The sequence below is a fragment of the Formica exsecta genome, unplaced genomic scaffold (assembly GCF_003651465.1).
Source record: "Formica exsecta isolate Colony F162 unplaced genomic scaffold, ASM365146v1 scaffold696, whole genome shotgun sequence".
Lineage (NCBI taxonomy): Eukaryota > Metazoa > Arthropoda > Insecta > Hymenoptera > Formicidae > Formica > Formica exsecta.
The window spans coordinates 528,099-548,612 of NW_021853462.1; the positions used below are offsets into that span (position 1 = coordinate 528,099).

The window sequence follows — 20,514 nt, forward strand, 5'->3', positions numbered from 1 at the left end:
TCTCTCTCTCTCTCTCTCTCTCTCTCCTCTCACCCCTTCACGCCAACATGTGACCGCTGCGTTTTTCTCTACGTCGCGGTCGTCCCGCGGTACCGGGAGTCAGCTTAGGCCTATCCTAGTTTTTGCCTAGACCTGACCAAGCAGTCCGGCCTTTCCGCCGCTGTATTTCAAGCCATCTAAGGCGTCGACTATCCTCTACCATATACGACGATTATATATCCGTAAATGCTGCTGCATCGCGTGGATCCAGATGTGCCGTAAGAAAATAGAGACGGAAGAAGGCCGCTCGCGGACGGTGATAATACGCCTTTATCTTACGTCGTAAATGCTTCACGCCTATTGTTCATGTCCTAGCAACAACGAGTACTTAGACTGTCGAGACTTTATCCGGTGACAACAGGTGTAGGAAAGAAAAAATGTTATATATTGATACAAAGAGTTTATCACGATTGTCGGATAAATTCGTGAAAACGAGAAATTAGTATCGAAGTAATTTCTATTGAATAATCATATTATGTATTGTCTTCAATATATTTTGTCCATTGAAAACATGTTTCTCAAACTCGTAAATTTAATCTTATTTAGAATAGAATTTATAACAGTAATCTCTCTCTCTCTCTCTCTCTCTCTCTCTCTCTCTTTCTATCTATTTATTTATCTCTTTCGTGCCATATAATAATCGAGATAATATTTTTATATACTACGACATGTTTAAATGTACTACATAGAAAGAAAGAAAGCAGAAAAAAGGGACAGAACCTTTGAACGCGGACGTTGGTGATAATAATGGACATGGTAATAAACGCGGAATATACATACCATCATCGGTTTCCATTGTAAATCTTTGATGGGCTTTTCTCTTTGAAAGCGAGGTCATCTAACCGCGACACACTACCCACCAGTAATGTAAAAAGAAAAAAAAAGAGTTACCAGTTGAGGGGACTGTCATACTTTCACGATATGTTTGTGCAATTTTATGTATTTACATATCCTATAAACTTAGCATTCTCGAATTGCCGATTCAAATTGAATTTCTTTTACGAGGAGGATTCTCTTCCCATCGGATCTGCCACGATTTATTAAACATTCTGGGGTACTAAAAGATTATTTTATCCGTAATAAAATTTTTATCTCAGAATATCTTAGAGAAAAAGAGAGTTTTTAATGGATTAACATTATAAAAACATTATATATATATATATATATATGTGTAAAATCTTTACTCTCTCCGCGAGAATCAAATGAAAGATATAGGATAGTGCGAGTGGAAGGCTGCCTGAACGGAAAGTGTGCGTTAATCATTTTGCGCCGGAGAGTGTTAAGATAGAGCAGTAAACCCAATTATCAGCATTTTAATAGCCAAAACTAAACACGGAGCTCTCTCCAATTTCAGCAAAATTACGAGTCTTCGTTTTCGTCGATGTCGATGCATCGCGTCGCGTCTCTTTTTCTCTTTCTTTTCGTATCTCTCTAGATCGTCGTCGATTTCCGTCGAAAATCCGCCGGTAGAAAATTCTTGACATTACATGGTATAAAGCGTCGAGCTCACTCGTGCGAGACGCTCGATACTACGCTGACATTTTTCCGCGTGTCTATTTAGAACCGCACGCAGCCGGAGCGCGCGTTCTTGAGACGCGAGCCAGGGTAACAAGGCTTTAATCGTTTCGAAAATTACATCGCGCACGAAGCGTACCGTAGGGGACATTACGACACGGACCGCGCTATGTTACGCGGAATCTCATCGCAAAACGTTACCTCCAACGTTTCATGGAAATATAAAAGCAGGGATAACCGTGGAAAGCGTAACGGGTATATTATTAGCATTTTGATCTTTTACGCGAATTATATATCTTTGTCTGCGTGTACTATGAGTTGGATCAGATAGCGTAATAAACACTTTTATATGTACAAGATGTCCCGACACTTACAGAGTGTCTCTCCAACCGCGAATATCGCGATAGACATGGAGTCCAACGAAAGTACCGAATCTTTTTCTCTCATCGCTTTTAATTCTCATCATTAAATATCTTACGAAACGAATTTTCAATTTAAATCGAAAAAAAACTGTTATTATTTTTACTTCCTAACGCATTTCAACATATATACATTTCATACAGTGATAGAAATTATTTTTATATAAAATTATATCAAAAAGTTAGATTATATTTTCGTTGATTTAAAGTTCAGTCAAAACTAATTGAAAAAATAAGATTTTGATATTTTTTTCATCCTTGAGACTTGTGTCAAAAGATATGATAAAGAAAAAGGATAAAAAAATGTACTCGCGCGTACATATTTGTTGAGACTATCTCGCCAATCGAACGCAACGGAGTATTCGAGAGCCAAGAGACAGCCGATATTTATCGAGGACTAAACTTCCTCGAAAAACGAGGAATAAGCCCTCGTAACGTCGCCCTTATGCCGCGCAACATCCGATACCCTTCCGTTGGCCTCTCGTTATTTGCTTGTACGTGGACAATGTAATATAACACCTGTGATACAGCAGGAGTAAATGAAGCGGTCTGTTGGTGACCAACGCGTGTGCGTCCTGGTGTACTCGCAGTCCATCCACGAAGATCGATCTCCTTTGAATAAAACATCCTCTCGACCAATTTTCTCTTATCGAGACGCGTTAGAAATACTTCACTCCGAAAGCGTAAATCTATGTCTAGCATATAATTATGCTATAAGTTCTATCTTTTTTTTTTTTTTTTTTTTTTTTTTTTTCTCTCTCTCTCTCTCTCTCTCTTTCTATCTATTTATTTATCTCTTTCGTGCCATATAATAATCGAGATAATATTTTTATATACTACGACATGTTTAAATGTACTACATAGAAAGAAAGAAAGCAGAAAAAAGGGACAGAACCTTTGAACGCGGACGTTGGTGATAATAATGGACATGGTAATAAACGCGGAATATACATACCATCATCGGTTTCCATTGTAAATCTTTGATGGGCTTTTCTCTTTGAAAGCGAGGTCATCTAACCGCGACACACTACCCACCAGTAATGTAAAAAGAAAAAAAAAAGAGTTACCAGTTGAGGGGACTGTCATACTTTCACGATATGTTTGTGCAATTTTATGTATTTACATATCCTATAAACTTAGCATTCTCGAATTGCCGATTCAAATTGAATTTCTTTTACGAGGAGGATTCTCTTCCCATCGGATCTGCCACGATTTATTAAACATTCTGGGGTACTAAAAGATTATTTTATCCGTAATAAAATTTTTATCTCAGAATATCTTAGAGAAAAAGAGAGTTTTTAATGGATTAACATTATAAAAACATTATATATATATATATATATATGTGTAAAATCTTTACTCTCTCCGCGAGAATCAAATGAAAGATATAGGATAGTGCGAGTGGAAGGCTGCCTGAACGGAAAGTGTGCGTTAATCATTTTGCGCCGGAGAGTGTTAAGATAGAGCAGTAAACCCAATTATCAGCATTTTAATAGCCAAAACTAAACACGGAGCTCTCTCCAATTTCAGCAAAATTACGAGTCTTCGTTTTCGTCGATGTCGATGCATCGCGTCGCGTCTCTTTTTCTCTTTCTTTTCGTATCTCTCTAGATCGTCGTCGATTTCCGTCGAAAATCCGCCGGTAGAAAATTCTTGACATTACATGGTATAAAGCGTCGAGCTCACTCGTGCGAGACGCTCGATACTACGCTGACTTTTTTTTTTGGAACGGATATTAATACAAGACATTTATTACATCGAGATAAAATTTTATGCTTTTTTATATATATTTATTTAAAGTTAATTGATTGTTTTCTCGAAAACAAATTTTTCATGTTATCGGAATGTTCTGTAGATCGTGCGATTAAATTCATGTTGATTGAAAATAGAAACGAGGAAAGTATTTTTATACGGCATCATCATTTATCACGCTCGACACATTTTCCCGATCGTATTAGCTTCAGACTCGACGCTGTGACGAATAAAAAGTTGCGGAAGCAGAAGTCGTAACGGAGCATGTGCGAGACATAGATGTAGCGTACATTGTACGTATATAACGACGAGCATAAACCAGTAATAAAACGCAAACTCCGTACATGGTGCACAAAAGTATAACTCTCTAAGAGCAGCGCGAGTTGTGCGAATAACGCGCCATCGATAATACCTTTCCCGCATATCTCAGCATACGCGAATGATCATTTGTCAGACGCGAATTATTCTGCCGGATGCAGAAAATAGGAGCAAAATTAGTAGCATCGTATTATCAATTATACATTTATTTATACACTGTACATTTATGCTCTGAGTGATTTATCATCGAGAAGATTCCTAAGGAAATGTCGTTTATCGCACAGGAAATTTGAAATTTTAGTCAGATGCGAATAGAGCGTGTATGCTCAGAGTATGATATACGTTGCATCACGCATGCTATTCTCCGGTGTCGTCCACTCGTCACATACGTTTTTTTTTTTTTTTTTTTTTTTTTTTTTTTTTTGCCTCGGCAACGTGCACGCGAGACACAAAAACTTCTGTGATTTTTGAGGGAACAAAGCGCGCGTTCCAGTGGCGCGTTGTTTCGCGAACGAGAACCGTTCGATTCACAGGGAAACGTCGATGTCGCGAATAGGAGCTTTGAAGGGAGTTAATAGCGAATCGTTTAGTCGTTTAGTCTGGGATAAAATTTAAATCCGTGGGGGAAGAAACAAAATTGCCCGTCGAAAAAATGACGTTCACATAGACATTTCATACAATAAATTGGTCCTCACGGTAAAGAACAATGTTTAATTACATAACTGCTTGGATCTGATGTTACGTTTTTAAAATCTGCGCCAAAAAAATTGTCTTCCACCAATAAAAATAATAAAAATTTATAATAAAATAAAATCTATATAAATGTCTGTAAAAATTATTACATATTCGCTGTATAGACTGCATTGAGAACTTAATCGCGCGTGTATACACCGGAAGTACCCCCGGGTTCTCCTCATGTGTCTGCATGGCACGAGGCTCGTCGCGGAAGTGCAGCTCATGAAATGCAAATTTGTCCCGCGTGTTTTACGAAGAGCGTTACGTCGATGAAAGGAGAATATAATTGTTTCTTGATATTTTTAATACGTATCACGATATATTATGTATATATAAAATTAAGAAAGAAATTATATTACACAACATATGTGTACAAGTCAAATAATAGGACACACAATTTCAGATCGAATAGGAAATACAGATTCTAATGAATAATTAATTTTTGTCACATTTTGATGTACAAGTTATCGATTGCAAGGACATCCGATGATTCTGCGATAAGCGATAGAAAGTACCAGCTCAACTGAGCGGTGAAATCAGGAATGTCGGTCGATCTTTCCTCTTCCGCGCCGATGATGCCGTCCGAAAGCTGATGCAGCATGGTGTCGTGTCTACGGCTATGGCATTACGTGAAATAACGCAATATTCGATGACTGCGAAGATGCATGCGAGCATGCAGTTTCTGCACACGCGAGACTTTCTCCAACCTCGCAGCGTGTATCGTAAAGTTGCTTATTTCGCCCGCGCATTTTTCTTCGCTATCGCGTCCGCAGTCTTCGATGTCACGACGTAATCTTTGCTCCTCTCCTTGTCGATTTTACATATTGTGGACATTTCAGGCGGCTGATAATAACGGGAACCTTCGAGGATAAGAAGGCAGGAATAAATTATTGGATTTATGTCCGATGCATAGAGTATGGAATGTTAGTATGGAATAGTTACGTATTAGACTTAATAAAAGCAAGAATGATGAAGGATAAATAAATTTCACGCCTATATCGAGCGCCGCAAACAACATTTATATTTGTCTATGTCGTTAAGTTACGATGTTAACAATGGTCATGAGAATAATAATGCGACGAGGAGAGAAAAAAATTTGAAAGAAAAAAAGACATGCAAAAGATGATAAAGAATAGAAATGCCGAGATGCGCGGTAACGTCCATTCCAAGAAAGCTGTTTTCGCCCTCCTCCTTCTTTTTACCTGTGTGTGTAAATCATCACGTCACCACGAGAGCATGAGACTGAAATCCGGGAACCTTGACGAGGAAAAAAATAAATAATAATAAGCGGCCTTCTCTCTCTCTCGCTCTCTCTCTCTCTCTCTCGTGGCGGACGATCGTATAAAAGAAGTTAATTCTACTCTCTCTTTCTTTTTTTCCGTCTCTTTTTTCCCGAGTACATTCTCAATGATGAACTCAATATTACTTATAAGATCATTAAAACTGATAACCGCTTATTTAATAGACGCTGTAAAATCACGAAAGGGGAAAACTGACGACTACATCGTATTATATTAGTGAATAATATTACGGTGTCATATTACTGTCCGATATCACAATTATCCTGATTGGCGGTAGGTCGGTTTCTCTTTGTGAGAGACTCCCGACGGATGTCGTTAGTCGGGCGATAAATGAAAGATCCGCCGTATCTTTTCGCGGCCGCAAAAAGGTTTGGCGAATACCGATCGTCAGACATCGAACGGTAAATCGTACTTGGAAACTTGCGGAGGGACATCGCGTTGCATCGGCTGTTACATACTTTGTAACGAGTCTCCCTCGCATTTCTTTTCGACGCGCAGATAAAGCGTAACATGAGTGATTCTTTGTTTTACACTCAATCATCCATTGCATCGTTGCATTCGCAACATCTTTCATTATTTTTTTGCTCGTTATAAAAAATTAATGTATACTCATCCTTCCCTTAGATCAAATGCACAATACTTATGTCAGAAGCGTATGAGTATCGAAACGAATTTTTTTTTTACTTATTTAGCATCATTTCCAGCCGTCGCGTACTAATACTGCTAGTGATGTACAACGTGTTTAATTCGTATAGATTTTATCGCAATACAATTTTCTTTAATTAAATTAAATTTACATTAAATATTTTAAATAAATAAAATAATTTTTTATTTTCAGCTAGACAAAAAATGTTCAAACGCTTGTCAAAGTCGAGGCGTCATAGCGCCGATGACGTTGCTCTCTCTTTATCGGGTTCCACGGTTCCGCTGGACCAGTTGTCGGGGACTTCGATGCCGCGTGACAACAATCAGGATCTAAACACTACGAGTTTACTGAAAATCTCCAGGTCCAAGTATACGCGGAGGAGCTGCGGCGATGCGGACGCGATGCAGACGTTGCTCGAAGTGAAACAAGACAGTCAACAGGATGTCATCGAAGCTGACTATCAGACGGTTACGGCGGTGCCGGCCTTTATCGTCGAGCATGATCCGGGTAAGCAGCGAGGTAAGTCGTCTCGATAATGATGTTTATCTGCGTGTCTCGGCGGTGAAATCAATTTGATGCCTTATCTCACTTCATTAATTATGTCTCTCATTCCTTTCGATTTCTCTCAAATAATTATCACTTTTTTTTACTTTAATCAGATCGAAAGTTAGCGGAGATTAGATTCAACGAATTAATTTAAGCTTTTTTCCAAGAGAAAATGAGATTAATATTTACCCATATATAATCTTCGGTTATCTATCTATCCGCAGTAAAAAAATATAATTTTTTTACGTGTTATATTTTAAAATGTATATAAAATTACATTTTCTGATTTCGATGAACGCTTAGCGTGTATATTGCATGCGAAAGCGTTCACAAACCCAAAACGATTGTAAATTACTGCTTTGAACAATACGGTACACTGACATCATCGTGTGTAGCGGATCTGAGTATAATACTTTTGAAACTGGACTCCATGCTCCGGTGACTTCAATGTCCTCTTGCTCGAAGGAGGATGCAACGATGCACAAAAAGTACCGTCGCGTCGCCTTGCTGCCGACATCGCCGATCTCGCTTCTGTTCCGAACGGCCGCGAATTACCGCTAATCCAGGAAAACATCGCATCCTTTCACTAATCACTCGCTCGGCGCACTTGCCTCGTTAGAGCTTCGTGCTCCGACATACTTGCGAACGCCGATTTGCGTTCACCATTTGCCTTAGTAATACCATCGCGAAGAAAACGCTCTTCTCTTCCTGTTTATATATTTCAATAAAAAGTTTATTCGAAACCTCAACTCCTCTCCAAAATACAAAGGATTGAATGAAGAAAATCATCGAAATTATCAAATATCTAAATTTTGCGACAGATAATGTCAAAATGTATTATTAATTCAGGTTGTTCTACCTCAATTTATTTTTCAAAAGAAATTGAGATTAAATTTTGCTTTTATACATTTGTTAAAATATATGAGTAGATTTCGTAAAAAAATGTTCTCTATTATAATATTAATTAAATTAATACAAAACTCATTATTTATAATCTTATGCATATCTTTGCTTAGGATGTGTTGTATTTATTGTTTGTCACAATAATCTATAAATTAATAATATTATTGAAAAATGCTATTGTGTAAAAAATGATATATATATATATATATACGGTGTAAGTTATATATATGTATATATATCGCCTTTTGCCGACGCATTGTACCGTTTGATCGCAAAACACGTGTGTCCGATACTCGAGAGCAGCCTTTTAATCGTTTCTCGTTATGTAGAACCGATGTGTCGACGATGTGGGCCCGTTAGCCGGGGTGACACCTCGAAAAAGTAGTCCCAAACTACGCGGAACCGCTGTTACGCGAGCTCGTATATGGCGACCACGAATCCCGAGAACGATCGTATGTCGAACGCGGATGGTTTTTCGTTCCACGCGCGTGTGTGATGGCATGCTACCATTTCAGATAATTTTATTTTTGCTAATTGACAAATAAATATCGTGCTATACAATTGTAGTATGTATATTACATTATTAAATATGCTAATAACGGTGATTATTTTATTATATTTCAAATAATTTCAAATAATATTTTATTATATTTTTATTATTGCAATAATAAATTAAATTATCAAGATATTATTACAGCATGGAGTTAGTAATTGAAATATCTCTGTTGTTTAAAGATATACAAAAATCTTAAGGACCAAACTGCAGACTATTGTATTTTATTATATTTTAACTAATAAATATCTCTCAATATATTATTTAATCATAAATATATAAATATAATAGATTATTAATGATTATGTCAATATTTTATTTCATAGTGTCGGGTCTAGGAATTTGGGGTCGCAGGATGGGCAGAAAGATCGATTCGTTTCGGCGGACCAGATCCCGCGAGACTATTTGTTCCATTACGGAAAAATCTGCCAGTACCGACCACAACAGTGTCAACAATAATAATAGCAATAACATCAACAACAACAATGCTTGTACCAGCAACAATAATATTAATGTTCATCAATTGAGTCAGATGCACTTGGACGAAAAGATGAACAGAAAGTCACCATTAGTTTGTAACCGATCTCCGTCTCCGTTCAAATCATTTTTCATTCGGATGGGTTCCACCGGAATGCTCAACTCGACCAAAGCCAATAGGAGATCTCAGAATATCGAGGAGAGAGCGAATCTACCGGACAAGGAAAGTTTATTTCGGAGCTGCAGTACCAGTCAATTGAACAGCAGTCCGACCTACGTGAAGGGCGACGATCCCTCGGAGGGTATAGATTTGCAGATAGCCGCGCGGAAGGATAAGACGGTGTCCTGCGATGATTTGGCGGTTCATCGGAACGATAAGCAAAGTGTCTTCGAAGCTTCTTGCGCCTCCGCGTATTCGCTGGGCGGTCCCTCGGTGAGCTTCAGCACTTGCGACCTCGGACAAACTAAGGACGAGTCGTTCATGAGAAAGAGTAGCAGTTGCGACCTGAAGGAAGCGAAAAAATCTAGCTTCCCGTACGCTTTCTTGCGATCGAAGCTGTCTGTGTTGCCAGAGGAGCGTCACGGTTCGTCGTTCACCAAGGACGAGAGACTCTTCAAGACGGTCTCGGAGGAGCACTTTCCGACTCTGCAGATCGAAGACTCGTACATCGGTACGACGACCCTTGGACGGAAGAGATCCAGGATCGGATACGTCGGTCGAGGCGACAACGGGAAGAATCGGGAGATCACTTCGCGACCGAGTCGGACTTCTTGCGCGGAATTCCAAAGGAATTCCAGCAGATACGAAGCCGACAGATACAGCCTGAACGCGAGCCGCCTCGAAAGAATCGAGGCCGGTTTTCAGCAAGAGGGTATTGCGACCTGCTACAGTCTTTTCGACAGCAGTTTACTGTCCCTCCGGGAGAATGTCGAGTTTCACGTCGAGGACACCGCACGCGACAAGGCGGACTTTACCGGTAAAATAGTACTCGGGATTGCCTCGGAGAATTGTAACGTGGACCTCGATGTGATGTCCGCTATTAGGAACAACCGGCGAAATTCCGTGTCGAGCTGCGAACAGAGGCTATCGTCTCACTACGTCAGTTCAAACGAATCCGGATACGATAGCGATGGACCGCGAGGTGAGCCCGTGATAGCTTCCGAGAACGAGAGACTGAGCTTCAAGTGCAGCTCCGACACCAGCAGCGTCATGGACTCGGAATTGGAAAAACCGATAAGGAGCTCGACGCCCAGCGAGGGGGATCAGGATCAGGATGAAAAACAGGCTGGGAAAAATAGGCGGAATTGCGACGAGAACAGATCGGATGCGATCTCTCGGATGAGTATCGAGAGGCTCGACGGTCTCAGGTGGCATCGGAGTGGCTCCGGAAGATTGTTGCCTAGCATTCACGGGACGTCCTTCGAAGAGGAGGCCGTGTTGCGATTGGAAGACGCTCAGCTTCCTAATTGCGAGGATAGATTGAGTCTTTTGTCGAACACGGCGAAAGCGCTGGACGTCTCGCCTCATCGTATGAGGTTACAGCAGGATAAAACGAGGTTTCTGAGCGATATTATTCAACCGTTGACGCGGGTACGACGATGTTGTCTGATACAGTTGCACAAGAGGGATCCTAAGGAGAGTCTAGGGATTCGATTGGCGCAGCAGAGACTAGGTGATCTGCGATACATCGTCGTACAACTTGAAAGCGACGGTATTGCTCATAGGTATGTGTGAGAAATTTATGAAAAATATATTCCTCTATCTCTGAGTTCTACATATTTTAAATTATTCTAATCCTATAACTCTATATATATATATATGTGTTAATATCTTTTATTTTTAATCATTCTGTTTTACACACTTTATATAAATTATGAATTATAAATTATATATAATTTTTTCTTATAACTTTGTAACTTTAAAAAATCTCTATTTTTATCAAATAAAAAGAGTATCGCGGCACCGAAAATTTAATGAAATTTGTAATACCAGCTGAGACTTAGTTATTATTATAAATAATATAATAACTAATAATAAATAAATATTATCTATTATAAATATTAGCTATTTATTATAAATAATAAATCTTATCCAAGATAAATCATTGTTTCGATTGCAGGGATGGCAGATTGAGATTAGGCGACGAGATCGTCGAGGTCGAAGGCAAGGAGCTGCGAACGTTGGAAAGCCTCGAGGAAGTTCAGGAGTTCCTGAGATCCTCTACCGGAAACACGATACGACTAACGACGGCTTACGAGGAAACGGTGCCGCAAGTATACGAGAATCCGTCGCCGAGTACTTTACCCGGCGAATATGAGTACCTGGAAAACGCGAAGAATCTCTCCGACATGTCGTTGATCGATCCCGAAACGAATTACGCTTCCTCGTCAGTAACGGAGACGACGAAGAAAAAGAAGAAGAAGACAACCGACACCGGTGCGGAGTCATTTCAGCCGAGGAAAAGACCCGATTTCCTGCCGCTTTCCGCGCGCTTATCCGAAAATCAAAAAGACATCAAGGACAGTGGCCCGGAACCCGTGACGGAATCGCAACAATATTTAATGAAGCACATGGCTAAGTTCGAAAAGGGTTACGGCAAACCCAGTCTAGGCTTCAGCGTCGTAGGTGGGAGGGATAGCCCGCGCGGCGACATGGGAATTTTCGTGAGAAGGGTCTTTCCTGGCGGTCAGGCCGATACTTCCAAATCGTTATTTCAAGGTAAATCTTCGAATCTATTCCATGCTACTTATATTCTTTTCCAGTTAATATAATGTATACACTCTTATTTTTTTGCTGCTCTGTATTATAATCTTGAGTAAAAATGTTAGACGAATGTCCATGAAATTTTGTAATTCAAGGAATGCAGAGTCTGGCGCGCATTTATTGAATACTTTTCATTCGGAAGCTATCGGTCGCGGAATAAGGGAATGCGCGTGACGACGCGCGCGTCGAACTCACGTTCGACGGTTCTCGTTGTATTCACGACGATGCGAGGATCGCGCCAGACAGCTGTCGAATCTTTAATCCGACAGCCAACGCCGCATGCATATCTAAACAGTCGTGGCATATTCTACCGTTTTTCTTCCCGTCTTTTTTTCCTCTTTTGCCTCTCTCCCTTTTATCGAAAGACGATATTTGGCAGCGCTGGTGCTGTTTCCTGATATCTTTATCGTATTATACGAACACTTTGTTACAGCCTTCTAAACTGTTGTTACAAGTCATAATGATGATCAAATCATGATCATAATATCGATAAAAGACAGGAAACTATTAATTGTTTTCGATCAATTCGCGGATGGTCAGATATTATCTGTGGATCAGTCCCGATAACTGGGGAAATCGCTGGATGCGTTCCCATGTCTCGAATTTCAACCGAGCCCGGCGCTTTTTACGCCTGCACCGCGGTTTCCTCGTTGACCGCCGCTCCTTACCGCATACTTGAGTAACGGGTTGCTAGCCGATCGGCTTGCGTAAGCGCAGGAGTGCAAACGGCATCCTCCTGCAACATCCACGTCACGAGGTCATTGACAGTCTCGAGGATCGCTTTTTAGTCATTCAGATTATTCGTTGTACTATCAGGTTTTCTCGGAAAGTCTCACACAAACATTCCTCATCAATTTCTTATTATTTATTATTAAATCTCAACAATGATTTTATACTAAACATATTTCTTTGATTTTCAGGCGATGAAATCTTAACTTTAAATGGGCAAATTTTGAAAGGACGCACACATCAGGAAGTCATCGAATTATTTAAGATGGTGAGAGAGGGTACCGTTGAACTAGAGATTACGAGAAGACACAGGTAAAGGCAATAATTTATATATCTATAAGAACGTGCGAGAAAAGATCGTATCATGTAATGAAAACGTAAAAAGGACAATTAACGAAAAACAATAATGATCTTTGTAGATATCCTAGGAATACACTAAAAAGTGCGCCGTATTAAAAAGGATCGATGAAAAAGAAGCTGCCCACCGGAAGTGCTCTTTAGATTTAGATTTAAAATCTATTACATTGTTCATAGGAGAAAACGACGTTTTAGGATTCTAGTCTATCAAAAGAAATTTATGACTTACGACGTATATTTTCTCTCTTTCATATAATTTATTCCGCGCGACTGCCTAATAGATTAATAAGTTTTAACATTATTATTATTATTATTATTATTATTATATAATACTGTGTGGTATTGTTATAACTATATATTATTATACCACATTCTTAAAATAAGATTTTATACAAATAATGTTACAACGCAATACGCAGAATTCATTATACGCATCTTTTTAATCATAGAGGACAATAAAGAGAGAATATACTTGGATGGTACCATCGAAAAGGTACCGTATCCAGATAATTCTTAATTAAATAATTGTTTTATTTCTAGCGAATTCCGCAAATATACAATATATACATGATTTGTATTTTACATTTTATTTTTAAAGTTGCCTGTTTCTTTCAATGGTAGTCCATCGAGCTAACGATGAAACATCGTACCATTAGTCTCCTATGTGTCTATCAGCAAAAGATCTGCACACGACTTGGCTTTCGGAGTTCTAAAGCATAAAGTAGAAAATGGTAGAAGCGATATGTAAACAGATCTCTTTCAGCTTTGATTTCCTTCTATATAAACGTCATTTTATGTAATAAATATCAATATAGATTAATTATTTGCTTGAAAATTAAATATAGCATTTTTAAAATCAATCAATATATAATTTAAATCAATTAAATTATTAAATATAGTAATACATATTTAGTTATTTAGTTTATTAAATATTAAAATAAATAATGGAAAACTTACTGCGATTCACGATTTTTCACGCGTCTACACAGGTGCAAAGCAATCGGCCCATTTTTAATATTGCGAAAGAGTTGTACGGCTTCGCGATGTGTCAAATCATGACAGACCTGGCCATTCACAGCCAAAATTTCGTCTCCTGCGCGCAAACGGCCATCTTCGGCAGCCTGACCACCAGGTAGTACTGACTTTATGAAGATACCTGTACAGTTGAAGAATATAGATCACAAGGAAAAAAATATAGAAATGTTTTCATACAGATGATACAATGTACATGCGTACAATGCGCTTTTACGCGGTTTTATGGCACAAATCGTAATTTTCGCGACAAATAATTCACGTGTGCGCGACTAGACTAATTGTAAGATATTCGCGTTTACTACGTTGCACGCACACGATATAAGATAGTTCATGTTTAAGAAATTGAGAAAATATATAGAACGAAAATATATACCGATGCTTCCTTTCGGACTGTCTCTTCCACCAACTATAGTGAATCCCAGGGACTTTTTCCCGGTCCCTTTCTCGAAAAGCACTGTGAGAAACGTAGACACGGTATTTCTCGGCCTTCTTGGGAGAGTGCAAAACTTGGATATACTTTGCGCGAAGGTGCTATCCATGTTCGTCGCAAATTTGTCAGACGAGATTGATCTATTCGACTCGTCCTTCCTGTCTCGATGACATCTAGTCTGATGCTTTCTAAAGTGCGAGCTGGGCGAGCTTTCGACGATCACTCCGTGACCATCCTCCATGCTGACGTTTTCATAATCCACGCTGCTTTCTTTCAGCCTTTTCGCCAGCTGATCGACGCCCGAGTATCTCGAGACGACAATATCGACATCACCGGGGCCACTACCGTTACCCAGGATTTTTCTCGCCTCCGCCATACTCAGACCGCGCAGTCTCTTTCCGTTGACGATCAGAATTTCATCGCCGATCCTCAGAGTGCCCTCCTTATCGGCCAGTCCGTTCGGCACTACATGAGCTACCAAATAACCCGGACTGGATTCGGAGGTTTTCGCGATGAAAATGCCTAAACATTGATCAGACGTTTCCTTGACGAGCTTCACAATCATCGTTTCCGTGGTGTAGGGTCTGCTCCTTACAACTTGCAACCCGGAATTGCGCTTTTTCCGTTTAGAATTCTCATCCGCGTTCCTCTCCTCTCTCTCTCGATCCGTACTATTCTCTGCGGAGATTCGAGCCGCTTGATCTATTAACGTATCATTCGCGGCTTGGCAAACGTTAGAATATTCCTCGATAAAACTCGTCCCGGAGATATCCTTAGTCCTGTCGTACGTATCCAAACTGGCGAATAGCCGCGCGGTCCTGTCGACATCCACGGCGGTCGAGAAGGGTCTTCTGGGCGGAAGTCTAGGCGGTGATCCTAGACAAGAGTCATTATGACTGCTATTATTCAGCGGCCCGGAAGCACCGCTGCTGCATCTGTCGTCCAGGAGGGAACTGGTGGCGGAATCGTTGTCTAGAATTCCAGAGTCATTGTCATCCTGATCCTGATCCTCGTAAAGCGGATTCGTTCGCAGCTCTTCGAGACCTGGTAATGTACCGTAAGAAAAGCTGCGTAGCCTCCGTCTTTCTTTGTCCTTGCAATCCTTCTTATAAATCTTGGCAATCAATTTGTTTGTCGAGCTCTTCAAATATTTATCTTGCATTGCGCGGAATTTCGCCGCCAGGCAGCTGGACGGCGTAATGCTGTCGAACGCCGTTATCGTCGTGTCTTTCTTAAAGATGGTCTCATTGGCGTGTCTAGGTATCTCCTCCTTAGTATCGACCACCATCATACGATCAACGGCTCGATCGGCGCTACGGTTCGCATCGAGGAAATCCTGACCGGTTCTCCCCCATCGGTAATCGTGTGGCATTGCATCTTCCCGGATCGAATCTGTCTCTCTCGACCACTCGGATTGCTTCCGGGGCGTCGAGGTACGAAAGCCCAGAAAGGAGAACCGCTCCTCCTGATGTTTCTTGTACGATAACCTGCTCTGCGACTTGGCGCGTCTCTTCCTTTTCGCGTGGCTTTTCTCCTCCTCCGTGATATCCTTCAAATCGGACTCGCAGACCGATCGTCGCAACTCGTTCCTCAACAGATCGCGATGCCTCAACTCACACATGGAACGAAACTGAACTCGTCCCGCTTCCTCGTCGTCCTCGCCATCGTTCTCCTCTTCATCGGAATCGCGGTCCTTGAAAAAGCTCAATCTGGTACTCCTCACGCGATCCAATAGAGGATTTCGCTTCTCGCACACTCTCCGCCGTTCTTCCTGTATTCTCTTCTTGCCCTTTTTATTGGAAGTCCGTTCGGTTGTCACTTGGGAGGTTTGCACATTGTAACAGTTCCTCTCGGATTCGGAACTCGAGGATTTTCTTCGAGCCCATCGCACCGGTGACATGTCTACGACATAAGATAAGGCAAGAGAAGGTATCAATAAATATTCGGGCGATATAAAGTAAATTATAGTTAAAAAATATTTCTATCTTGTTATTTATTGTTTTGAAATAATCGATTTAATTAATCACACTTTATCTCACTATATTATCTTTCCAAAAATTTATATTTTATAACTAGTATATATTTTTCAATTTAGTTTTTATATTCTATAAAATGGAACATCGTACGAGATTTTGAATAGATAATGCAATATAGTAGATCGCAAATTCTCATTTCTGTAGATCTGTCTAAAAGTGAAATCCGAACTGTACGACTTTTGAATCGAAAGTGATCTCCGCTTTCAGTGCCACTCGTGACGATACCAACAAATCTGCGGGTTCCGTAAAGTATGACGTCATATTAGTTTTAATGAGGTCTTACACAGGATATACGTAAAACAGGATGTTCCCACATACACATGGGCAATTTACTTGACTTAGAATATTATTCCGATAATCATAAAGACGTTACTACAGTGACATGGCATCCTTTAGATAATAGACACAACAAATAATATAATATTATTTTTACATATATTTAAATTGCGATGCAAAAGATTTCGTCATATTTATCAAGTAAAGTTGAAAATCAAATTATACAATTGTGAAGATATAATTTTTATTAATCAAAATAGTTATCAATATATTTTCTTTCCGACTACAAAAAAAAGTTTTACAATATTAAAAAAATTGGATCCTAAGTGTTTTATTATATATAAAATGCAATATTTAATAAAATAAACAACATACACACTAAATTAACGATTATATTGGTGATACAAAAATGCTGATCGCAGCCTTTTGCATTATGAGGAAATCGAAATCGACGCTGTTTTAAAAAAAAATGCAAGATTCGTAATACTAACAATAAACGATGGGAGGTATGTAAAAACACGGGCTTTGCATGTCATTGCAAAATGCGTCGAAATCAACACTGATACCAATTTATCCCCTAGTATTACGAGTTGTAACTTTACGGAACGAGGCCTCGACAGCAATCGAGATAATGCAGCCAGTAATGCCGCTATCGCGACTAGATGTGCCATCTTCAATCTTCAAGATGAGTATGCGGGATTTACTCATTTTTAATTAGTTTGTCATCGCGCGCATTATAATGCAAATCACTCTTGTTTATTCTTAATAAATAAGAATAAACACTCTTCGCAATAAATATAAATTGATTCGCCTTTTTATTGGCAATTTCAGAAACTGAAGAATGCAAAGCAGTTGGTAAATGTGTGTGTGTGTGTGTGTGTGTGTGTGTGTGTGAGAGTGAGTGAATGAGTAAATCTGTATTTCATGCGTATATTATATCGTCTGGAATGCGTAAACCGGATACAATCAAAAATAGATCGGACGCTTGAGTAATGCTTCGTCGTCCTTTAAATCATGTCTGACGTCGAAATTGCGGTCATATTATTTCATAAAAATTCTTAGAAACAAATCAATGCGAAATGTTTCACAGTTCTGTGGTTAAATGTGAAATGAATGTATGCTCTATCTCTCGATTACTAACTGTATGTATCTCGACAATTAGCAGTTACTATGTATAATTAGAAAAGCAAGCCGATTCATATTGTAGATTGTCACTGCCGTCGCCGTCAATAGCATTACGATCTTATGGGAAACGCTTATACAATCACGCATAAAGATACAAATTGCGTCCTCGACAATGATCCTTTATATTAACGTGCATTCGCTCGCGTAGGCTGGCGGTGTCAATTTGCTCCTATTCTCGCTTTTCAACCAGTCACTCGGGACTCGACGGAACGTTGAATCGTAATCCTTGCATTCAGAATGGAATCTCGCATCCCTCTTTCTCTCTCTCTCTCTCTTTTTCTCAAATACTGCTATGCACGCTATACCCGTAATGAAGGACACGCAATGCATGTGCGCGACATGCAAGATGATACGATTTTCTTAAAAATTAGTCTGATTCTTGGACGAGAACAAAAACAAAAGATCGCGCTTTCTGTCTATGTGTATATATATATATATATATATATATACTTTTCGCGGTAATCGTATTTTATTTTATTAGATGTTGTTTTATTTAAAATGATTCTTACCTCTGCATCGAGACCTCGTGCGAAAATGATAGGATACTTCGCTGACGTCTTCATCGGCTCGAAGGGGACTTAGACGTAAGAGTCTCGGTGCCTCGGCGTGGCCGCGAAACCAACGCATGTCTGTAAAGAGTTGGAAAGTAGTCATTGCGTGATCTTCGTACGTGAAAGCATTCGGCAATATCTCGGCAGCGTGCCGATAAGTAATTTCTTCGACTTTCGTCACAAGCAATAACGATTTGTATCGTTGTAACTGAATTTTAATTGAAAATTCTTCCATATTAAAAGAGAATCTTCTGTCAAACTCATCAGATAATCTATCGTTAACATTAAAATCATGAATTGTGAGATGTTCTCTCTTTCTCTATGTGTGTGTATGATTCTAGTATTTTATCAATTAAAAAATGTTAATGTGTCAAAAGATCTTAAATGAAATAAGTGCTCAGCGAAGAGATTGTAACTATGTAAAAGTGAAACAATGGATCTTGGGAAGCGAATGGATTTTAAATGAATGTCAATGAGATGACAATCACCGTTGAATCCAGGCTATTTCTTTTCACTTCGCTTGTTTCTGATACGATCTAATAACGCGGTAGAGAAAACTGCGCGTGATGGTCATAATGATGCACAGACAAACGAGAAAAAGATGCACGAATGAATTTAATACATAATAAGCTCACATTTTTTAGTTATAATTCCGTTCTAATAGAAATCCAAAAGAAAATTGAAAAAGTTTGCTATAAATCTTCCTCGATATTTTTACCAAGAAAAAATCGACTTTGAGTTGAATCAGATAATCCGTCAATAAAATTAAGTTGTTAAACACTCTGTATATGATCTAATAAAAATCAATGTGTGTATAATTTAAATTTAAATTTTTGGTATAGATATACTCTCAGGCAATTATGTAAATACCTCTTTCACCACTCAGTGAAAAACATATTTACATACTTTCTATTCTTCTCTTTAAAATTCATTTTATAAAAAAGAATATTTTATTACAAAATACTTTTCTTAACACATACTGCTTTCATTCGAATTAGTATATCGAAGAAAGTCTTTTTTTACGTTCCAAAACGGGATATACAATTATTTCTTTCATTGAGTATATGACGTTCAATATAGGGCCTTGCCAGATTTACATTTATGCGTTCGAACGAAGTGGTACAGAGTATACAGCATCACCATCGCTCATCGCAACGGTACTTCCAGGACAAGGAGGCCGCCGCATCATCTACGTCGTCTAGCTTACAACTTTTCGTACCGATGGCATTGATATACGCATGTGTTAACTTGAAGACGTTTACAATCATCTATTATCTTTTCTATTCACTCACATACAGTGACGAAGAAAAAGATACATGCAATATGAGAGAAAACAAGTAAGAGACAATTATATTTCTTTCGATTTGTATTATTATTACATTCGTAATAATATATTTTTCATTCCGTGAAGTGAGAGCATCCAAGAATATTTATTCAAGTCTTTATGAACGGCATTCGTACAATTTTTTTTCGACTTTATGGATCTTTCTACCTTTCAGGAAAATATCGGCGACCGGAATTACCGAATACATTCCATGCGTATACTCGAGAAATTCTTAGAAGATCTGTTAAAGATTTTACGCGCGGATATTTTATATTAAATATTGCAGTTTACATTATTGTGTAATACATCGATCACTGGATATCGCTTGTTCGTGATAAAAGCAATTATCGTATTACGCAATTAATACCGAAATAATTGTGAAGAATTGCAAATTTGATCAATTTTGAAAAGCGGTGCTTTTTTACGCAACATTGTCTCATTATTTTTCTGGCACAGTATCGATATAAAAAAATATATTATTCCGTCCATACCGTTGCAAGCGGTAATTCATTTACCTTTTTTTTTCTCCAGTAAAAAGCTGTAGACGAAATAATCGTGAAAGGCGATACCGTTTATTTGACCCGCATAGAATCTGTAATACTTCCATTTAAATAACGGATAGA

General features: G+C 39.0%; 2 protein-coding genes across 6 annotated transcripts in view; one reads left to right on the plus strand and one right to left on the minus strand.

Moving 5' to 3' along the window:
* LOC115243160 overlaps positions 1–13,419 on the plus strand; it is a 41,088-nt gene extending 27,669 nt beyond the window's left edge. For 3 of the 4 annotated variants that reach the window (XM_029819913.1, XM_029819912.1, XM_029819914.1), the window contains 5 exons: positions 6,918–7,244; positions 9,054–10,929; positions 11,325–11,923; positions 12,889–13,009; positions 13,117–13,419. In XM_029819913.1, the coding sequence (XP_029675773.1) occupies positions 6,929–7,244; positions 9,054–10,929; positions 11,325–11,923; positions 12,889–13,009; positions 13,117–13,153 (2,949 nt within the window). In that variant the 5' untranslated portion in view covers positions 6,918–6,928 and the 3' untranslated portion in view covers positions 13,154–13,419. The remainder of the gene's footprint in view (positions 1–6,917; positions 7,245–9,053; positions 10,930–11,324; positions 11,924–12,888; positions 13,010–13,116) is intronic. The other variant, XM_029819915.1, reaches the window with a different exon arrangement.
* Positions 13,420–13,567: 148 nt separating this feature from the next.
* Positions 13,568–20,514, minus strand: part of LOC115243161 (partitioning defective 3 homolog) — a 30,035-nt gene continuing 23,088 nt past the window's right edge. Inside the window, exons 3-6 of one of the 2 annotated variants that reach the window (XM_029819917.1) lie at positions 18,526–18,645; positions 14,463–16,421; positions 14,012–14,210; positions 13,568–13,763 (exon numbers count right to left, since the gene is read on the minus strand). In XM_029819917.1, coding sequence (XP_029675777.1) covers positions 13,715–13,763; positions 14,012–14,210; positions 14,463–16,421; positions 18,526–18,643 — 2,325 coding nt within the window. In that variant the 5' untranslated portion in view covers positions 18,644–18,645 and the 3' untranslated portion in view covers positions 13,568–13,714. Of the gene's footprint in view, positions 13,764–14,011; positions 14,211–14,462; positions 16,422–18,525; positions 18,830–20,514 lie in introns of those variants that run through there. The other variant, XM_029819916.1, reaches the window with a different exon arrangement.